General features: G+C 41.6%; 1 protein-coding gene across 1 annotated transcript in view; it reads right to left on the bottom strand.

Annotated features, from left to right (window-relative positions):
* The window catches only part of slc49a4 (solute carrier family 49 member 4), a 48,911-nt gene extending 26,203 nt beyond the window's left edge, over positions 1-22,708 (bottom strand). Inside the window, exons 1-5 of the mRNA XM_069720823.1 lie at positions 22,322-22,708; positions 16,339-16,432; positions 7,057-7,322; positions 6,232-6,361; positions 1,226-1,334 (exon numbers count right to left, since the gene is read on the bottom strand). Coding sequence (XP_069576924.1) covers positions 1,226-1,334; positions 6,232-6,361; positions 7,057-7,322; positions 16,339-16,432; positions 22,322-22,616 — 894 coding nt within the window. The 5' untranslated portion in view covers positions 22,617-22,708. The remainder of the gene's footprint in view (positions 1-1,225; positions 1,335-6,231; positions 6,362-7,056; positions 7,323-16,338; positions 16,433-22,321) is intronic.
* Positions 22,709-22,812: the final 104 nt, after the last annotated feature.

Here is a 22,812-nt window from a genome sequence, read left to right as displayed (position 1 = left end):
GTCAGCAGGCCCTTCAACACTGAAATGCACTTCTTGTATTGGTACGCGGGAGCCTTGGGATTAATTATTCCTCAACATCTCCAGCATGTCAGATCTGCTTTAAAATGTAATGCGTGCTTTGGTGCCGTGACGTTTAAGAGCATCAACGGGACGACAACAACAGGCTTCACTATGAAGGCATGAAGGGTTTTGGAAAAAAAATTCCAGGTGCAATCACCTGACTAAAGAGAAAACCTGCGAGGTTTTCAAGATTGATAATCTGAGTGGGCTGCAAATTTCTGGCTCAGGTGGAGGTTTTAAAAAGGGGAAAAATCCACTTGGAAAAGCAGCCTTGCTTTTACACTGAAATACAATATGAATTTCTGTTTACAGTAGGGATGGGCATTTTGGGAAAAAATACTAGTCTCTATTCCTTTTCAGAAATACTTGACAATTAGTCGACTATTAGCTTAGTTTTACCTGACAAAGCCCTGGAGCCTGTTAGCAATGTGTTTAATGGCGGTTGGCAGACAGCTTTTAGGTGCATTATCACCACCTTCTGGCGGTAAAAACAAAATACAAATCAGGCAGCCAGAAAAAAAAAAAAAAGGAGGGATGACAGTCGTATATATAATTCGATGTCTGATCCATCCCTTGTTCATACATGGTTGCACAGCTCGGTACGCTCGTCAGTCCAATAGAGGATTCTGTGTCAGTGTCACATTTTGCCTCGTCTGGGTGTGAAATGTACACGCATGTATGACCAGGGTTGAAGAAGGAAGTCACATGGCAAAAGTTACATGATGAAGTACAAAGAGTGATAAAGTCTACGTAGGATTAGGAATAAGGAGTCTTATAGTTGGACGGAACGAACACTGAACGTCTACTACCACAGAGACCGGTGTTTGAGTCCGTGAGAAATCAAAGGCACCTTACTTTTCACACCGAGGTGACACTGACACAGTAACCTCAGGTGGACGGATTGATGCATTACGTGCTTTGGCGTTATATTCGGTTGGGTTGCACATTACCCACCTAAATAGTAGCCCAGTCGAACTGTTGACCAGTATGAGTGGTCAACTTGTCCGCACACTTTCACACAAGGCAGTCAATACAGCAGTACGGTCCAAGAACTTGTTTTCTCGCCTACAGTCATTATCCTGTGTTGTTAGTGACTTAACTGATGTTTTCTTCTTTCAAATCTAATGCATGAACAAGATTAAAGGTGTGTGTATTTGCAGCTTACCTGGCTGACATTGGCAGGTGAAAGGACCATGTCGAGGACTCCCGACCAACCGGAAATCACTCCTGTCGGGACTGCAAAGGCCAGCGCTATCATCACAAAGCGCACGTTGCTGAAAAGGGGACAAAGATACATTAGCCATTCAAGACTGCACTCTCAAAAAAGTCTTACAGCCTAAATTGATTGTGTACTGATTCTCCCAGCTATTTGAATATGGATGAGCAGTGTCGAAACGATTATATGCATAAAGTTTCGTTAAATCTTTCATAGGATGTTGGACAAAATATTGTTCTGTGAAAAGACAGTGGGTTATTACGTTAGCTTCTACTTTATTCATTACGGTGATGCACCAACTTCCTAATGTTCCATTAAGAATTGAGAGTTTAAATCATTTTTAAGGCTGGTCCATTCAATGTCTTCAAGATAAAAAAAAAAAAAAGTTTGTTTCTTCTCATACTGACCTCAAATTTACTGATCTGCTCTTTACATCTTCCATTATTATAACAACTGCTGATTTTATGATATTTATTGATGTGCATCTAAAGTATGTGAGACTGGTCAGGTCAATCTAGAGGATGCCCTCCACATAATCAGATAGTTTCATATTTAGAATAAAAGTTACTACAACCTGTATCCAAACAGCATTGGCCTGAGAAAAAAACAATGAAAGCAGCATAGCAAAGTCTATCCTGCCCCTCTTCTTCACTAGTGTTTGGAGGTCTGCCATCAGCTGTCACAACACACTCGCACTCGCTGACATCATGCATTCCCTAGCCCCCTCTTGTCTAACCTTGACCATCGCATCACAACGCCTGAACCTCGTTCTGGCTGTACCCTAAACCCAAGTCCTATAGTTCATTGAATTTGTGCCGGAAAGAATCTCAGCACTCTAACACACACGCACACGCACACACACACACACACACACACACACACACACACACACACACCCGCACCCGCACACACACAGGCAGAGCTCTGGCTCATCTCCCTGCATCTGTCATAGCAGGAGATCCTTGTGCTGCAGGTAGAGACAGAGAGATAAGCAGCTACCTGAACGTAGAGGGAAAGAGCTCCCAGAGTAAAGCTGAGGATATCACAGAGGGCAACATGCACCTAACACTGCATCAGACCAGTGGTCAAAAAAACGTGTGGAACTCCAGTGCTGATGATGATGATGATGATCAAATGACCTAACTTGGATTGCGTACTCACAAATGTTATAGCTTCACCTTGCACCATGCGTATCCAGGTTCTACTCACTGTTCACACGCAACGGGAGCAGTCTCAGACCCATTTGATGGACCATCATAGGTGTCTCTCACCTCACTGTGAACCATGTAAAGCAGGTGTAAGAAAGACACCATTATATGTCTAGTTGTGTATTCTTCCCTTATAGCCACAAAGAGCTTGCCACTTTTAGGGTAAATGGCACCCCTCCAATCAAATTCAAGCACTTGGAACACAAACACCCACCCTAATCACCTTCGCCCAAAGAGACGGCATGCTGATTTAAAATCAGTGCCACCTCTTCAACCCGAACAATGGGATTAGAATCACTGGGTGTCTGACAAATGAGGTAGGGCTGGCAGAGCAGGCAGCAGATTCATAGATTGTTTTGTTTTCCTGCTCTCCTCCTTTTTGTGTACGGACACGGTTTCACTCTTCCATTTATTCTTCCTGGGCTTTATTATAATGCAGGCAGCATCCTGAGCAGCATCATGCAGGGACATCTGGAGAACACGCCGGTGCCCCGAATACCTTGTACGACTTTAAATGCTCAACACACAGACAGATGACTTCACACAAACTAGGGAGGGAACTTCCCAAGACACATGACCTGTGCAGCGAAAGCATTGTTGCCGTAAACATTCGCACACCCTTCCCTTTCCTAGAACGCTTCCACACTTTAGACAATGAATCACTTTTATTTGCAGAATGCTTTGACGCCACAGAAAAATAAAGACAGTTCGTGTCCCTGCTGCGGGCCTCCTGTCTTATCCTAAGCAGTACGAAGTCACTTGGCCTTGGAGAGAGGATGGAGGGACTAAAAGCCCCGTGATGGAACACTCTCACTGCTTTTCTCCCAGCACCCCTTTCATTAACCTTGCCACAACAGCAGGAAATCAATATCCATCCACCTTTTCCTCATCCAGAACCTTATTTAGACAACCAAATGCAAGCAAGCAGCCGCTAGCTAGTGAGTAAGACAGGGGACATTTTTTTCCCTCCCCTTCACTTCTTGCTAGTGATGAAATATTTCCGAAGAAGTCTCAAAGCTGGCGGTGTCATCAGCTAAGTGCCATTTGTCCTTGGCAGACCCGACTCGAGAGCAATGCATCAAGATGACAACTTCTAAAGCTAAAGTGACTATGACTGGGGAGGGAGGGATCAACAATACTCAGGCTTCGGGCTGTTTAGTGTTAACTCACAGGGTGATCAGAATACAATGATACCTTCGCTCCATGTGTGGAGACATTCAAGCTTCTAATTAAACCGCTGCTGTGGAAGCAGATGTGAGCAGCTGGAAGCACTCATCAAGCTGAAGATCATTAGCCAGTGCTCAGACCCTGACAGGCTAAATGGATGAACAGATACAACCATGAATAGGCATCAGGCATAGTAACAGACTAGTTGGCTGGCACCTGCCGTCATTGTGGAGCAGACAAAATGTTACTATGTTGTGTTGTCCTACTATTTTACCAGGGATGCACCAATAAAATCCACCATCAGGGCTAATATTGATCACATTAAGCAGATTAGACATGGCCAATCCACTTTGTGTTACTGTTGTGAATTTATTCAGACCATAGACTGAAAAGTGCATGTCGTCTCCAAGTCTGAAAAGGGAAATTAAAGCAGAGGTGCTTTAAAGTGCAATACCACTGAGGGCCATTAGGGGCTGGCTCTCATTCAAAACCTCTCATTCAAAAAGCATCAACTTCTCAAATAAATTAGGTCAATACCTTTTTTTTCCACGTCATCATGGTATCATTTGCTAAATTCACTCTTTCTGATCAGAGTTCCTTCTCAAAATGATTGCATCATGAATTAGATATTAGGCAGAGAGAGGTATGTTGAGGGGCGTGCCTGGTTTGGTTGACATGGCTGGGGTGCAGCCAGGTTGCCAGTATAGGTGGGCGGGCGTGGTGTCCTTGGGTTCATGGTAAGATCCATTCCAGCTTGTCCAAATATGTTCACTTTTGGCTACAAAACCCCAAGATGGCGCCGACCAAAATACTAGATTCAAGATTAAAACGGCAGCTCACCAACCAATTGGTTACGTCACAGTAAATTGATGCTTGTTTTACATATCAAACTTAGTTATATGTCCCACAGCAATCCCCAGCAAACAAAAATGTTTTTCATTAAATATTTTGTATTATAGACACTATGATGAAAAGGCTCAAGAAAGTCAGAAGTAAAACCTAAAATTATCCAAACATGTCTTCCATATAAAGTTGGCTGTTTGAACATTCAGTAGAATCATCAACACTTCTTGAGAATCTTATTCTCACTCCTCTTTAAGCTCTGGTTCAGTCTTCACCAAATCCTGAGGGAAACATCTGTCTCTCGAGTTTTTAGAGTTTCCACTTCTTCACCAGCTAATCAGTTACTCTGATGTTTGGGTTAAACAAGTAGAGTTAAGTGGGTTTAGAGGACATTTTATTGATTGTTACTGAGAACCAAACCATGGAACTGCCGTGGGTTTGTCATCACAAGCAACACTTTTCACACAATAGAGATTCACATAAAATATCAATTAGTGGAGGTTTAAAGTAGAATTCCTTTTCCTAAAGTGTTTCCATTATTGTGTCTAACCCCTGTGAGTCCAAATGGCCACAAAGACTTCTCGGGATCGGTGTCCAGTCCCTGCAGGAGGACTCTAAGGCTGAATGCTGCTGGACTGAGATACAACACGGCTACCCAAACAGGTCACTGGACGACTGCCTATCACAAGTGGAACAGAAACCCCTCTCAGCTGGATGCCCTAGTTAAGTTGGCCGGGCCATTTGCGTATTTGCGTGTGTGTGTGTGCATTTGTCCAACACTACGCATTAGGTTGATATCAGCTTGGTCCCTGTCATCTATCTGAGGGAACTCTTACCGGAGTTAAGCCTCTCTGTGCCGGTCGGAGGCCTGTGGTCAGCCCGGCGCTGTAGTGAAGCAATTTCTTACTGCAGGGGACCGAGTGGAGCCAACAACGCTCGGCCAATTCCCCGGCCATCATTGCCCAGTTTTTCATCTCCTTTCTCCAGCCTTTATTTCCTGCTCACTGCTACAGGCTTCATTCCTTTGCAAGCCGGGCAAAAGGCAGAGCACTCGCTCCGGAGCGCTCGCTCCTGGGTGTTTCAGTGTTATAAAAAAAAAAAAAAAAAAAAAAAAAAAAAAAGTGGGACTCAATCATTGTCTCTGGATTTCCTCTTAGCTCTGCCCTCACGCCTTTCCCCCAGGAGGAAATAGACAAACAACAAATAGATTCCACTGACATCCACCACCTCGTCATGATAGACCATCTTTCTCTCTCTGTAACCACAAGCATGAGGTTTCTCTTGAGAGTGAACTTATGACTGACCCCGATAGTGTTAATGCAGGGGATGATGTTTTCAGAAAGTGATCAGTATATTATAGCTTAATAATTAATCTAGAGGGAAGGCTGGGGTTTCTTTGCTAACAACCCCAAGCAGATGGTGAGTGGCAGACCCCTTCATTAAAATTCCATGTCCTGCTGCAGTGTACGACTGTCACTGTAACTCCCCAAGATGGGAGGTGCACATTGCATCAGCAAATAAGAAGTAGACTGAATGGATTTGTCGACAACTGCTAGAAATATGAGGTCATAAAATGTGACAGCACCTGAAACCAATTTCAAATACACATCTACTGATTTAGATAATGCGCGCATCAAGTGAGAAATACTGAATAATGCATTGAAAGAACTGATAGATTTCCAATGGTGTTGATCTTTCGGAAGATATTCTGTACTGCACGCGTGTCTGTGTTTGTACCTGACAAGTCTGCAGATGCTGCTCCTGTAACTGAGTCTCTCGCTCGCGGCGGCCACGCTGGGAGGCATCGGTGGGCGTGTCGGGAAATAGAACAGGATTGCTGCAAAAAGCACGGCGATCACAGCCAACTCTGCCGGAGCACAGAGACACGGATAAAGAGAGACATACAGGTTATTATCAAAGATAAGACAGTCAGACCAATGTGACATTTTTTAAAAAAGGTCACCGTGACATCTGAAAGTCCTCTAAAGCCATCGCCGGGATGAACATAATGGCCTAGACTGTAGAATAAGTCCGTCCAACACGATCATGCAATCTGCATGTAGCACTGGTTGATGCCGTATATTTCTCTTGATGACGTGACGCCTTTTACAGTCTTAGTTATTCCCAAAACTCACCAATGTAGTCAATCTATGTCACTTTATATATTGATTGATAAAAATTGCCTCATATGCACTTCCTTCTTTCTTTTAATGACCTTCAGAACTTTTCATTCACAAAAGGTGTCTGCTTTTGTCCTTCAAAAATGAATAACAGTACTACCTCAGGTTAAACAAAAGCCGCTGCCTCAATTTATTACAGCATACTTGTTTCTCTTTTCAGTGTGCTTTTAATTTTCTGAATCAGTTAAGCATAACAGGCCCAGCAAGCTATTTTTCAGAGGCACGGTTATGAAGATTATAATTGAAGTTTTTGGTTTTTGTGCAAAACTCTTGGATCCCCTCGCCTGATTGTATTTCTGTCCCTTGACAGGGCTGACATGATGTCGAAATGATGTGCTATCGATCCGCCCTGCCCCCGGAGGTTCTTGCTTTCTGCTAGTACCTGCATACATAATGAGCTGGATCCGGTCCCGTATGGAGTCGTTGGAATAAGTCAAGGTGGTTCCTGCCTGGGTGTCGTTGGAGGCTGGGACTACCAGAGGCCCGACGACAAACGCAGCAGCGCTTCCCAGGTAGCAGAAGAGTGAGGCCACTGCTGTCGCGGTGGCTCTCTGATCGGGAGCAAACCACGTGGTGGAGAGGAAGGGGCCAGCACTCATTGTGGTTGGGCCGGCCAAACCGTTTATAAAGTGACCTCCGTGTATCAACCTGGAACAGAAACAGCAGGAAGAAGGGGTTTAAATCTTCAGCAAAAAAAACAACCAATAAGATTGAAATTAAGTGAGAGTCGGCATAAATAAATATTCTGGTATTACTAGACCGATATAGACAGACAGGGTCGGGCTACGCTCCATTCAGATTGTTTTCAGTTGGTGCATCCAAATGAGCGTAGACCTCGGGTTCATTTTGAAACTATTGAATCAGCTTTAACCAATCGGCATTGTTTGGTCTGCCGAAACTCATTAAGATGTAACAACAGAAACCATCTTGTAGCGTGAGCGGAGGGCAACGCTATGTTGATCAATGACTATTGTGGATTTGTTTTGTATTTTTGTATTATGAATTGTTCTCGCTCCGGCTTCAATTCCTGGATATTTGCTACCGTTGCTACACCTGTTCAGAACCCTTCATCGAACTCTACCACCGCCATTGTTGGAACTACGTTTCAAAGCAAACCTTAGAATTCAAGGTCATCACACTTAGCCACACCCACTGGTCACTGATTGGTCCACCCTTCAGAGGGGCTGAGCAAACCTCACTGCCAACCGGGTTTTCAGACTATACATCGCGGCAAAAAATTGAAGCCAGGGTGGCGCTAGGCTAACAAACATCTGCTCCTCACGTGTCGTGTAAAAGAATATCTAGAATGTCCAGCTCAATAAAGTCCAACTTCATTTGTGGCAAATTCATTAATCAGCCCCACTGCTTTAAGTTGCCATAATGAAGGTTGAGTCTGCATCGTGTGAGTCCGCAATGATCCTGAAAAGCATCAAAAGTATCAGTTAATTCACAAAAATCTGGTCCCATTCAATGTTCAGACTTTTCATTGTCCCCGAGCAGATGTGAGATTTCAGCTGCCAGCTGGTGCAGGGACATTTACTGGACATTTTATCATTGGCTAAGACACGTATCTGAGTGGAGTAAAAGGAGAATAATTTTGTGTTTCATGTCAGGATGTACCTTACAGAATCCCTATGAACCATTCTTTTGTGTGGGTCATATCTATAACACTCTGTATGTGATACACCACTGATAAACAACAATGACAAACATGGCTGCAGCAGTGTGCATCCCATCAGCGTATTTACTAAATTCAAATTGAACAAATAAAGACACGACGTGATGAAATACGTGTTAGAAGCATCTGATGGCAGAGTGACAGGAGAGGGAATGAAAATAAGGAGTAATTATCTCTGGGGATTCAAGTTAACAACCTGCCCCTCAGAGTCAAACTTTCCGTCTCACTCGTGCACCTTCAGAATGAGCCATGTGAGAGGGACGTATCCCCGAGCTGTCCCCAGATGCCACCAGAGCTCTCGGCCCTCTCCAAAACCGTCTGACGGAGACAGCCAGCCGCCGCAGACAGCTCGCGGCTGATTGATTGTCCGTAAGCTCGGTAAAGACACCGTTCATTCAGAGCCATCTGAGCCGGCTCAGCGGGGGAAGAGACGGAGAGAGGAGAGAGAAAATGATAAGCGAAGGGACGAGGGGAGATCCAGGGTTAATTCTGAGCTTATGGTATTCAAAAATATTCCGTTATATTTTCCATCAGATTCAAAATTTGACAGCTAAGATTCCCTGCGGATCCTCATTCAACGTAAGTGAGTGCAGACTGGAAGTACAGCTTTATCAACTTTAACACCTTTTAAGATCTTGTTATTTCCGATTTGCATATCACCCACGAGGTAAATACATTTGAAAATAAGAAGTTTAGCTTTAATAGTGTTTGACAAAGATGTATGGCAACCCCTCCACATTTTATGAAGTGTTTAGACTATTAATATTATTCATATTTATGGTTATATAATAATATTCAAGACCTTACTTTAAACACAAAGTTTAAGAGATTCTTTCAGACTTTCATTGTGAAACCATCGATATCATCATTTAGAAAATTCACCTGTGTAAAGAAGACGACAACAACATGTAACTATGATCTAATGGCCAAGTTTGACATCATCACTTTACAAAATCAATACCTAGAATTATAGACATGTTTTTCCACAAAACCTGTTTGTTAATTTAAATGTTACATATTGTCTGAACACAAGCAGGCATACATGAACGTTCCGTAATTAAAATAATGTGTTGGCAAATGTCTTATTACAAATCTTCCATTTCAAAATACCATATTTTCTAGACTTTTCCATACCGCATAGGAACCCTGCTGGTAAACAGTCAGGAGTCCGACCGGACGTACCGTTTTGATACTTTGGACACACGTCATTAGGCACCAAATGAGCTTCAATACCGAGCTTTACTTTTAAAAGATGTTCAGACACAAAGCAGGCATAATAAAGTCCTCAGTTGTGGTTACACTTCTCTGCCCTCGAACTCCTTCTTCCTTTGCTGTCCGCTACCTCTGGGGTTCACAGATAAATGTGCCACGGCAGAATACAAAGTGCCGCGGTCAGGGACAGACTGATTGGAGAATAACTTGTTCACCCTGTATCTCCTTCCCACATCTCAGACCTGCTAACATCCCTGCCTACACACCGGCACCTCCTAAAATACTCTGCAGCTCCCACTCCTTCGTTCTTTGGATGCGTCTCGGCCTTTACTGCCAACTTAACTGTGAGTGTTTTCAACATTTGACACAAAATGTAAAAACAGTATAACCTGCTTCTTCGACTCCCTTGCATACATGATTCTAACAGTATGGAGCTTTCTGATCTGGTCGTCTGCGTTGGCGCAGGCATGTCTCTGCCTCCTCATTTCCTCCCAAAGCGAGTTAATTGGGCCGGATGGATGAACCCGATGTCGATACACTGCTGCATTCCTGCGATTTTCTTTTCCGTCTTATTATGCGGTTTGAAAGATGAGAGTAACGCGATCAAATCTATCTTCCACGTTATCCGTGTCACATGGCTTGGAGGTCATTATTACATCATTTGTTGTTGATATTTTTTTAATGACTTATCCCCGTGTGATTGGATGTGACACGTGGCGCATTCGTTTACATGCCGCCGTATGCAGGTCTCAAACAGAGTAAACCATTCACATCTCTGAAAACCTGGAAAAGCTCTAATGCAGGACTCCAAAATATGATATTCACTGATTTGTATGTGCGAAGAGTTCAAACCAGTGAAACCAAATCAAGAGCAGGAACATTAGAGTGCATAGAAGTGTGGCTACCATAATAAAATGCCATAGATTTGTTTTTGGCTATGAATTGGCATAAAAAAAATTCTTTCAGAGTTACATGACAAATTATAGTCAAAAAATGCATCTGTTTTCAGCATCTGTGGATGATATATTTATAACACTAGACACGAGCACCAAACAGTTGACATCAAAATCATTATCTCTCGGCTGAACACAAAGACATCTGATCCAGCAAATCAGCTGTGCCTGGAGCAGCGATATATATATCTTCTCATTAGACACAATGATTATTCAACACACAACACTCCAATCCAGTTTAAATACAGATTTTTAAAGAAACAAAGATACTTAGCATAATTTCTAACAATAACTGCGACCTAGAATGACCTCATATTAATACTGGATATCATTTGACTCTTTTATAGCAGGGTCAATCTGAAACCTATGTTTTAGTAGTAGAACCTAAATGATACTTGTCTTCATGTTTAAACACATTTCTCCAACAGTAGACAGCAACAGCTAAACGACAACTTTGAGTAAAACTTCAATATAAAACTAAAAAACAAGTTACAGCTGAAACATGCTATATGGCTTCATTTAAAAAGAAAAAGTAATAACTTGAACCATTGATATCAGTTTTCAGTCTTTCACAACTCTTTCTTTGCTCTTCAAAGTTAGGTCAGTGCCCGGCCTCACTGTCTATCAGATCACAAGATAGATCTGAAAACACTGGCTTTAATATGACAGGTGATGAGGACAGATGGTGATTAACATGAGGATGAGCGGTCACATAAGGAAGCAGCTCTGTGGCTGGCGAAGGAAAGAGAGGGAATAGAACCGCTTTTTCATCGAGAGATGATGAATCACTATCGATGAACCCTGTCAGAGTGAATCTGACTGAAGAGGAGGCAAAGAAAGCCCGCAGTGTGGCGAAATCATCCGACTGCTTCTGGTCCGCCGGGAGCTGACAGACCAGGGTTGTGCCATCAAGAGGTCGAGACAATTCTATCTGTAAAATGGCACCACAGCAATCGTCCCGGCAATATGACAGCCTGCTGCGGTATCCACAATGTGTCCTGATGGCCAATCAGACGGTGTCTGAGTGAGTCTGAAATCTAACCGATAGACACTTACTAATCATACAGCTGGTCTGTATTTAAATACATAAGAGACAGATGGAGAGACAGACTGATAGAACAGAGCGATTGTATGAAAATGCCACAAATGGAGGAGGGCGAAAAGTTGATTTGAGAGCAGACCTAATCACAGCGAGGTCTAATCAGTGACCATTGATGCAATACAGTACTGCCTTTTCTCTCCTTGTCTGAACTTCACAAAACAAACACGGTTCTTTTTTTTCTTTCTACACTGAAGCTCATAAAAGAGAGGAAGTTCCACTGTCTGGCGTTCACACGGCCACAGCTCCCTTTGATTTCCGAAAAGGGAACTTAAAACAAAGAGTCAGTTTATTTCTCCAAGAGGTTATCATGAAAGGGATAGGAAAAGGAATCGCCTTTCAAACATGAAACGGCACATGGAACAAACCCAAATCTGCAGGGGGTTGTCGAGGGATCTTCAGTGTTTTTAAACCTGGAAGACCGTCGCCACTCGTCTCAGATGCTGCGTTTGATCGTTCTTGCTGATGCCTTTGAACTTCACACGTTCAAAATCCTGGAGCCAGTTAGTTCTTAACTATTATGTCTTGTGGCCTTTCTTTCTCTCAGGTAATCGACACTGTATATCTGATATGACAAAGGTATCCAATTTAGAGAGGCGGCACACTCGCTCAGCAACAACACATGTCCCCAAACAAAGCACTTGCAGTCTGATACAGTGGTCCTCACTACTGCAAAGCAAAGAGTGACATCTACTGGTGCCACCTTGTATTTTCAGCCAGTACTTTTCTGTCTGCCATCCATTAAAACAGCTTCAAAAGCCGTGACCTATTACATTTAATATGCAAATCAAAGTGAACTGTGTCACACTAACATTTGCTGTGTGATCTGTGTTATCTTGGCTTTCCCCGTGCCATCTTGTTTGCCACTTTGAAAAGCGAATCTAAAGAGCTGAAGGTCACGGCTGCGCTGTGTTACTCTCATCATGCAACGCGGAAACAGCAGGCAGCGCTGACCCTGGTGAACTCTTGCACTTTTTAGCTTCAGCTCTGAGGACACCTTGATTGATTTGTCCAGCTGTGTACGGACGGGTTCAGATAAGAACGGAGATGACACTCCAGTGACGCTGGGATGCGAGTTTGTCTGTTTAAACTACCAACAATTCTGCCCTGAGCATATCTAAACTAAGAAGAGGAAGAGGTCTATTTGAGTTTTTGCAGCCTTGTTTCTATTCAATTCTATTTCCCTTTTAAAGTAAAAGCCTTTGGCAGTTGGAAGCAGCATGTTAAAGGTGTGTTTGGTCATGCATTGAGTGCTTTTGACAAAAGCTGCATTTACCTTAACCGTCCACTCTCTTACACAATAGGAGATTGTTGTTCACCCAAGGTCAAGAGGTAGGTTGGCAAAGATACAATTTAAGGAGCTTTCTGAAGTTATTTTAATTCACAGGTTAGCAGATGTCTTAGGACTAAGGGCTACCAGCTCCAAGCACTGTAGTAAAGACACAGAGCCACACTCATCAATGATCTACAGGCTATCATTAATCCGGATTAGTTTACTTGCTGTGTGTAACATTAGTTAACCTCTGGAGGGAGATTATTATTACAGTTTGGGTGGTTTGTTAAATCCCAGCAGTAATTGTAACTGAAAGTCTGCACTGGAAAAGGAGAAGTTAACCTTTAACTGAAAGGGACACATCTAGAGAAAACAATGTGGGAGGTGAAGAATCCAGAATATTTTTTTTGCCCACTGACATTTAATGATCAAATTAAGACTTCAGCTTCTTTCCATGAGCTCTATAAGGCTGCGTAACTTTCAAATATGTTTCATACTGGTTCAGATACCTTCGATACCAGTTCCTGAATGAAACTTTTCCAAAAACAATTGATGGAATCCAATCATATTAAACATTATGTTACAAATCTCTACTTTTCTTGCAGATCAGAGAGGGAGAGTGTAATCAAGGTTTTTTTCTGGAGCTACAATTGACATATATCCCCTAAACGCCTCACATGCAACTAACGATAAGACGCTAGCTAGCCGGCTGCGTGCAGAGAAGCCCGGTCTGCAACGACTGCAGTGCACACGACTCACACAGATATGTGTCCAAAGGTTTGGACATGTAGCTGCGAAATACGAAGTCCTGATGCAAAATTGACTCAAGTTTAACAGAAAGTGGTTGAATCTACCCGGGTGGGCTGCACAAGAAGAGGCTGCATATGATAAACGCTGTACTGGCTCACTGATGCCGATGCGCAGCAAAAACTAGACGGTATCAAAGCAATTTGGTAAATGCCAAAAAAGTAATTCAAGTATTGAGGTTCTCCAGAGTACCAAAAATCGGCCCCATAAATCTGTGGTTTACTGTGCTGCCCAAATAAATTACAGCTGTGAAGATTTAAAGTTATCGTCACTCTTTCAGAAGCAATGGCAAATTCCAGAGTTTGAGTTTATTTAAAGCTACATTTCAGCCATTAGAAAAGTCTCTGTATTTCTTCTGAAGTACAGATTTCCTGACAAGATAATTGGTTCACACTTCAGCCTGACTAAGTTGCCGCTGAAAACAAAACAGCACCGTATTAGGTAAGACGGGAATCAATACAAAGGTCAGCAGCCTGAGATAAGAAGTCTGCACATGTACCAAACATGTTTAGTCGGTATGATAGTATGAGCATGTAGATGTGAACTCGTGATCAAATCACTGTTTCTTCCTTGTATATTGCCAGCAGTTTTAAATTTTACTTACATTTGGCCTGTATCACAATAATATCAGCTATTCACTCCACTAATGGTTCCCTTACTGCAGCCTCATGAGACACAGTGAAAGAGATTGAGAAACTAAATTGATTAGACCGCTCTTTGAAAGCCAAAATTATTTTTTAAATCCTCAACTCCATGGAGTGAAAGTGATCTGCAACTCATTCCGTGGAAATACAATTTCCTCTATGCATTGATATTTTATGATATAGTGCCTCATAGTGGAGCCCAATAGGAATCATTAGACAGATTACCACTCTGAAATATTCAATAAAATTACATTTTTAAAAGGCACATTATAATTGAAACGACCTCCTTTGAGCTCTTGAACTTTCCAAAAGAGAACACTGAGCTCATAAGTAATACTGAGAAAGAATAATTGGATTCTTTTTTTTTTTAATCTTTTCCAGTGATGGCCTGTCAATGGGCTGTCTGATAAGGAAGGAAACTGACAGGAAGGACACAAAAAAAGAAGTAAAGGATCCGCACAGTATCAAGCTGTCTTTCAGAGTCCGGTTCTCTGGCAGCCAGATGCTTTCTGACTGTCCAACTATCCAGCTACAGGTTTCTACTCCACAGAGAAACACTGAGGGACCTTGGCTTGAATCAGTAAAGCTGAATATGGCACAAGATCTTTGGAAGCCACAATCATAGTCACAGTTGCTGTGCTTATGTTCATCCTAGTAAATCTATAGCGGTGAACCATACAGACTTTTTTTAATCCTCTGACTTTTATTCTTGTGGCACCATGACGTTGACATCTGTGATTTTGAATGATATTCATCTACCTTTTCAGGATGACAGATTTATGACCAAATACCTGCAAAACTAAAAAATATTTTCACCAAATCTTAGCTATTTGGTGCAAATTAACAAATACTAGCATGCTAAGCTAAGATGATTAACATGTATAACATTATAGGTCTAGATATAAGGAATGTGTAACAATTATTTTTAACATCGATTAATCTGCTGACAAAGTTTTACTTAATCAATTAATTGTTTTGTCTGTAAAATGTCATAAAATGGTACAAAAGGTCTCACTATAATTTCTCAGAGCCTGAGGTGACATGTTCATGTCCCAATTCTGTATTTTATCCAGTTTGAACAGTTTCACTATCCAATAATATTACATTGAGTATCACAATATGAAAAAGAAAGGCTCAAATTCCCACCAAAAAGCTGATCCAGTAAACAATAAATAAGTCCCACCAGGAAATCTCAGTCTTGTGATGTCAATAAGTAATGATAATTCAACCAGATTCCGCAGTATTTGCGGACATGTGCGGTTTTGCAATTTCTCTGCATGACATGTATTTAACAGAAGATTTTCTAAAGGTATTACGAAAGCCTAAGTAAGCCTATAAGAATAGAAAACCCAAAAGTGACACGGTTTACGGGGAATGTAATCAGATCATAAGAATAAGGCCAAACAAGTTTTATACACTCTTATAGTTTTAAGAGATTGTGCTGGGTTTTTTTGTGCAGAAAAAAAACAAGGAACCAAAATATTTCCAATTAATTCTGTTATGTGCAGATCTCTTTATAGGAAGTGATTACTTTGAAAATAAAATAAAAAACATTTATTTAACTTGCAATTTTGACCACTTCCTGCAATTTTAACACAAAAACACACAGTGGTTAAAAAAAAAAGGGGTTTAAACATTTAATAATTTATTAAAAAAGTTGCTGATGAATTTCTAGTGGATTGAATTATTGTTTTATCCTCTAATCTTGTCAACAACATCCCACATCACTGCCAACTCATCAGACAAAAAGAGGCCTCAACTTTGGCAGGCAGCTTTCTCTGTCAATAAACTGATGTCCAAGCTGGTCTAACACTGGCTGTGGCAGTCGGTTAGAAAAGTTCGCCAAATAAAATAAATCAAGTTATGGAAAATATGGAAGGTTTATGACAGCACTGTGGCTCGAGCATCCCTCTGCCTCCTTTTCAAAACCTTACAGAGGATCTCTACCACACTTGGCCCCTCGGACCATCTGCCATCATAATATTTACAGAGTCTTACCATCGTCTGAGAGGCTCGTCTGTCAGTGGGATGCTTCGTAGAGCCGATCCTAACAGCATGAAGAACGCAGAGAGGAGCAGGGATGACCGCAAACCTGGAAAACACAAGAAATGGTCATGGAAGTGGAGCAAATAGAAAATGGCACGAACAGAGTGACCATGGTTGAGGTCACTCCTCCATGTTTACAGCCAAGAAATCTGGTATTGCGACTGCTAATGATTATTTTCATAATCAATTAATTTGTAGTTTTTCAGGGAATATGTAGCAGGTTTACAGAGCTCAAAATGAAGTATTTAAATTGCTATATAAAAATGACAATGATGATAATCTCAAGCAACATTATAAATGATCTAAACTATGAATTAACAGCCTAAATTGTTGACTATTAACTGTTGACTGAATAACCATTTTAGCACTATTTCATAGCATTTCATTTAGTTGCCAGCTTATTAGGTACACAATTGATGTATAGATTGGTTGTTTTTGAATAAACGATAACTGGTCTATGATATATCCGTCTGTATCAACGTTTTTGTTGTCACACTGCAGAAAAAGATGTTGGGGTTAATATTTTCCCACATCTTTAACATCGATTTGTACTGATGTTACTTTGGGCAAAAAAGTTCATTGTTAAACTGTAAAAAAAAAAATCCTGCCTCTACTTCATATTTTCATCAAGAGAACTAGTTTGAGAACCGCATTTCAGCAGAAATGGGATTTTTTTTTTTTTTTACTTCCTAATATCAGTATCGGCCCCACAAATCGAGTATTAGTAAGATCTCTAATAATATAGCTCTCATACTCGTTTTGGTGAAGTATGTGGTACTGTTGAAATGTTGGTTGTTGCATCAGAGAGAGAGGTTGTATTTAGGGATTCAGCTGCGTTACTGATATAAACGGGGTGGACGAAGTAACATCTGTCAGTTTAACACGATGCAGTCAAACAGCTCCACTAACTGCAGCCTATAAAATGACCATGCAGTTCCATGAACACAACAGTTTTAATAAACACTGAAAATGATGCCTTATTATGAAGGATTTCATACAGGGCTGTTGTATTAAATCGCATTAGTTTTGGCTGGGTGTACATAATAAACCGGCAACTGAGCATCTGTGGCCAGTAAGACGCCCCCTGCAAAAGGGTGACAGGACTCCCAGAGTTCCTTGTGTAACATCGCCTGTGTGACAGCAATAGTACGAACACAGAGGCTTCCTCTGCAAACCTGGAAGTCTCTATTCTCACTTTCACACACATGACGCCGATTTCAGGACATTTTCTCCACTTCCCTGTTCTTCTCTTTCTATGTGACTTGTCATTTGTAGACGCTTATGACTGTGGAGAGCAGATCAATGTACAATATCAACTCCAGTCAAGTAATGATGGGTTGGAATTGTACTTTATCAGCACCTGATGGAAAATACACATCATAAGATGCCAATATAGTCTAAATGAGCTGCGTTGTTTAAATGTCAACTGAGCCTGAATGAAGTCGGCCATTAGTCTCTCTGCTGTGCTCTGCAGCATCAAATAAGTACAAGCTACAAGTGCTGACAGGACATTATCATTGATTTTCTCAGTCAATATTAGTTTTCCATCAAGACCTTAAGCTGTGCTTTTTTTTTCTTTTTTAATTTATAAATAAAATCATGAAAAAAATCATGTTCATTTGATTTGGAGATGAATCTCATGTCAATTCCTTCTATACTAACACTGTCAAAGACAGCAAGGAGTTAGCTGTGCTGCTTCATTAGGGTTAAACAGTCACAGGGAGCTGCAGCAATGAAACAAATAACCCATTAGTTCATTAACAACAAACTTATCTGAATAATTGTTTTAATATTATGTCACTTTTATGGTTTCATTTCAAGCAAAAAATGCCAAAGATCTGTTACTTCTCTGATGTGAGAATTTGACCTTTTTGTCCTACATGATAATGAACTGAATATTTTTAGGTGTTGGACTATTGGTCAAAAATTAAAAAAAAAAAAAAAAAAAAACAGGCAGTTTGAGTAGATCCCCTTCAGCTAAATGTGCATTTCTCACCATTCTCCTAAAATTATGGACAAAACCATTCATTCAAAAAATACTCTGCAGACGAATCCATATAGAAAATAGTCATTAAATGCAGCCATGATTAGAATAAAAGGATTTCTAAATCCGTTGAGTATTCCTCTTAAAAAAATGTCTGCAAAGGCCTAAACGGCTCAAGAAGCACACTTTCACCTGCCAGTTCGATACCAGATCTATACCTACGTGGTGGGAGTAAATGAGTAGCGCCTGCCTCCTCCTTTTTCACTGGTGTTTGTGTACGCCTGAGTGAAGCACAAAACACCCAAATGGGCTCCAGTAGAGAAGACTTTAGTTGTTTCTTTGCAGCTCTTGATAATGAATGTGAGTGTTATTGGGTGAGGGAGTTGTTGCTCTGCATACCTAACCAGGCCTGAAGCAATAAGTCTGTTAATCAGGTAGGAGACTGTGATTTTGGTAATTGAACGTGTCCTTAAGTCATTTATCAAGAAAAAATTAAAGAGCATAACATTATTTTACATACAATATATTTTACAGTGTGCTGCATTTGTATGAAGCGACACGAAAAGTCAGTAGCCTGTATTTCAGAGGCCCTGGAGGCCAGCGGCTGCAAGCAGGACTTGCAAATTTTCCAACCTCATACTTAACACGGGTGGATCAGCCCTCCACCACATATTCTGCAACATCAGCACATGCTGTATATATGCATCATTCACTGAGCACATCATGTGAACTTACTGCCTCATGACTGCTTTATATATGATGATTTTAAGACTCCCTTGGATGGAAACTGCTGTGTTGTTGATCATCAACAGTTTATACCTCCGGGGGGAGGAGGAGCTCCCAAAGGGAAGCCAAGCAATTTCCCAACCGACAAATTGGAGCAGAGCCATTGTGAGAGTTTGTATCAGACACAGACTCAGTTTGAGCCTGTTGCAACCTCAGGAAGTCATATGTGGTTTTAATAAAGGTCACACCATGGCTTAATGCAATTTATGGCTAGTGAATGAGCTGCCATAATTCGATACATGACTCGGCAGACTTAGCTGAGAATAAGCAGAGCTTTAATTTTGAAGGTCTGAGGGGAAATACAAAGCTGCTTTATTTTTACTTACACACAATTCTCAATTATTAACTGAAAGACACAGATTTGATATGGCAAACAAAACTGCTAAAATCCCTGATTGCTGATGAATCAGCATCGCATGATGAGTTATGCAACTCCCGGGCACTATTTGGCTTGTGTGTGTGTTCAGCGGTCCGGTTGCTGTTATGTTGTTACTGTTTATGTCATCTGACAACACTGAATAATGTGTGTCAGTCAGGTGACGCAGAGGAACTTGTTCTAGTGAAGAACACTCTGACTCGGCAAGCAGCTCAAGTCAAGACGGCTCCTTCAGACTTCTTTAGCATTTACTTTAAAAGCACTTGACAAAAATATTCTGTTGTCTTTTCAATCTGAAGCCACTTGGATGAGAGGTTTTAAAAGCCATTCAAAAGTTGCTTATTCCACATCAGCACTTTTCAGTCCTCACATGGTTCACATACGATGCAGGACACAGACAATCCTTTTCCAGTAATTGATGAAGCTGTAATTCAAAAACCATATAAAACTAAAACTGAAACTGAAACTGAAAGTAAAATATTCTGACAATCAGTTTATCTTTTACGGAAGTTATCAAGCAGAAATGTCAAACATCAACCTTGTCATGACCCACGTAGACCATCACAGGGACAAAATGGAGTCATTGTTATTTGTACACTACATTTCTACATGTCGGTTTTAGCAGATAACGTCGAAAACAGCCAGCAAACTAACGAAGTAGCGGCCGCGTGGGAGGGCTGTTACCACTTGTCGTTGTCTGTTAATATAGTAATTGGTGTTGTTGAACACCCTGCTGTAGTAGGACCATAACCATGAAGTGACTTGTTTTTGTGCTGAGCGAGTATATAGATCCTTTTCACCACTAACATGGCCATGTCAAGTTAAGTCAGATCTACGTGGAGTTCTCGAATTCTCAGTATTGCCTGGTCCACTTCGAGAACTATCAGAGAATTACATCAAGCAGTTTAAAAAATAGAGTTGGATCAGAATAGGATGGCAGCTTATGTTTATTTTCGTCAATCTGTTGATTATTTTTTGGGATGAATTGTTTAGTTGTTTGGTGTTTAAACCAAATGCCCTGGATGTAGTTTGGCAGAGCATCTTCAGCCTCAGACTTATCCAGCCATAGTGCAGGATTGAAAGCTGCAAGAAGTCCTTCTTGCCAGACATCATCACACCGTTTGATGAACACAAATAAACTCCCGCCATGTATGCATTGCATACCATTATATTGTGTATAGGCCTATATGCGTGTACATATATTTATATTTTGCACGTTTTATATTGCTTAATTAATGCAATTTTGGTTCTTTAGTAAGTTTATTCTAACTTCTTGTGGTTAGTTTTTAGATGTGTTTGTTCAATGTTGTTCTGTTGACAACAAACATAATGTGGTGCAAAGAGTACATTGGTGTGGGACACATTACCAACACGGAGAGGTAGTCAAATATTTTCATGTGTATCCAACTAATAACATAAAAGCACACAATATACTCATGCAGGTTAAAAGTTAGGCCTTTACCATGTGATGGACTTAACAAAGGTGATTTTGATCTTATGTGATGCCAGCAGTCTGCTGACATGTATGACTGGGAGTTATTTCATCTACTGTTTCCTTATCAATCTGGCAGCCATCTCTGGGTTTCAGTGGGTATGTCTGTAGCTGCATCTCCAGATGTTAAAAATACATCTATCCTGCGGTGTTGACTTTTGAAAGCTAGACTGAATAAAAATGTGGGACATCATCTCAATATGTGGAACGCAGGACAATGGGAAAAAAAATATGAGAGACCAGGTCACCCTAGTAGATGTGGTATCAAAGTAATTCCCTGTAAAGAACAATATAGTATTTATCTAGCTATCTAGAGAAAATAATTCACATTTAAGAGGCTGGAATTTGAGAATTTAACAGTTTTAAATTTAAAAAATTTAAAAAAAAAACTTACTTGAAATGATTAACTGATTACCAAAATAGTTGGCAGTGAGTAAATTTTCTGCCAATTAACTAATCATGAATTACCTAATTTTTTTTTTTTGATACACTTTATTAATCCCCGAGGGGAAATGTCTTCACTACAGCAGGGGGGGGGGAGGCTCTCAGGGGGGAGCTGCTGCAGCAGGCTGCCACTAGCGCGGCGCCAGGTAACCTGACCTGAGGTGCATGTTTTTGGATGATGGGAGGAAGCCGGAGAACCCGGAGAGAACCCACGCAAGCACAGGGAGAACATGCAAACTCCGCACAGAAAGGCCCAGGACCGGATTCGAACCCGGAACCTTTTTTTTTTTTTTGCTGTGAGGTGACAATGCTAACCACTGCACCGCCCTAATAGCTGCAGCTCCGGATCAGTTGCTCTCTTTAAACTACAGCTTTCTGGTTGTTACTGCTACTAGGTTGACTGGTTTGAGACACTGACAGACAGAGACACACCTATAAACAACTGGCAGGCAGTTTCTACTGTCACATGTATTAAAAAAAAAAAAAAAAAGTTCTCAACATTTATTTTAAAAGCTATAAAATACTTTATGTTACCCGGGGGGGGGGGGGGTCTTGTTAAATATGAAACACATTTCTAACAAGTGGATAACAAGAAGACTTATTGATGCTTTATATTGCTGTAGGAGAGCGGCGGGGGTAAAAAAAAAAAAAACAGACGTCGAGCCGGGACACAGTGTCCCAGAGAGGGGGACACAGTGTCCCAGAGAGGGGGACACAGTGTCCCAGAGAGGGGGACACAGTGTCCCAGAGAGGGGGACACAGTGTCCCAGAGAGGGGGACACAGTGTCCCAGAGAGGGGGACACAGTGTCCCAGAGAGGGGGACACAGTGTCCCAGAGAGGGGGACGACTCACCTTTTTTATCCATGAGCCACATGAACAGCAGCCAGGGAATGAAACCCACCGGGCCCCACATCACCAAAACTGCGATATCGGCCTTGGTGAAGCCGTATGCTTGAGCGGCCGAGTTCTGGATGGGCCCCCAGAAGTTCCACACCATCCCCTGCATCAGTGCCAGCAGGGAGAACAGGGTCAGGACCAGCCATCTTACCCTGTACACTCTGCCGTTCACCGGCTGTCCGGTTCTCTCCACACGAGAATCGGCGATAAGCGGCTCTGTTTCGGCCTCGGTGCTCGAACTGGCACCCATAGCGAGATGTCCGTTCGTCCGTTCAGATCAAATTCCGGTCTTACACGGTTGTACGGCAGCGACTAAATGAGCGTGGCACTTCACTTCACTTCACTTCACTTCAGTTCACTTCACTTCACTTCAGTCGACCGCACAAACAAAACAGCCCGACAGCTTCTGGTTCTATTGTTTGGCTTCATTGCGCATGCCCGAACAG

This window comes from Brachyistius frenatus, unplaced genomic scaffold, assembly GCF_029030835.1.
Source record: "Brachyistius frenatus isolate BFR_SWC_R1_liver_20210118 unplaced genomic scaffold, ASM2903083v1 Contig_252, whole genome shotgun sequence".
NCBI lineage: Eukaryota > Metazoa > Chordata > Actinopteri > Embiotocidae > Brachyistius > Brachyistius frenatus.
The sequence above is the reverse complement of the archived record's forward strand: the minus strand, read 5'-3'. Positions and strand labels throughout refer to the sequence as shown.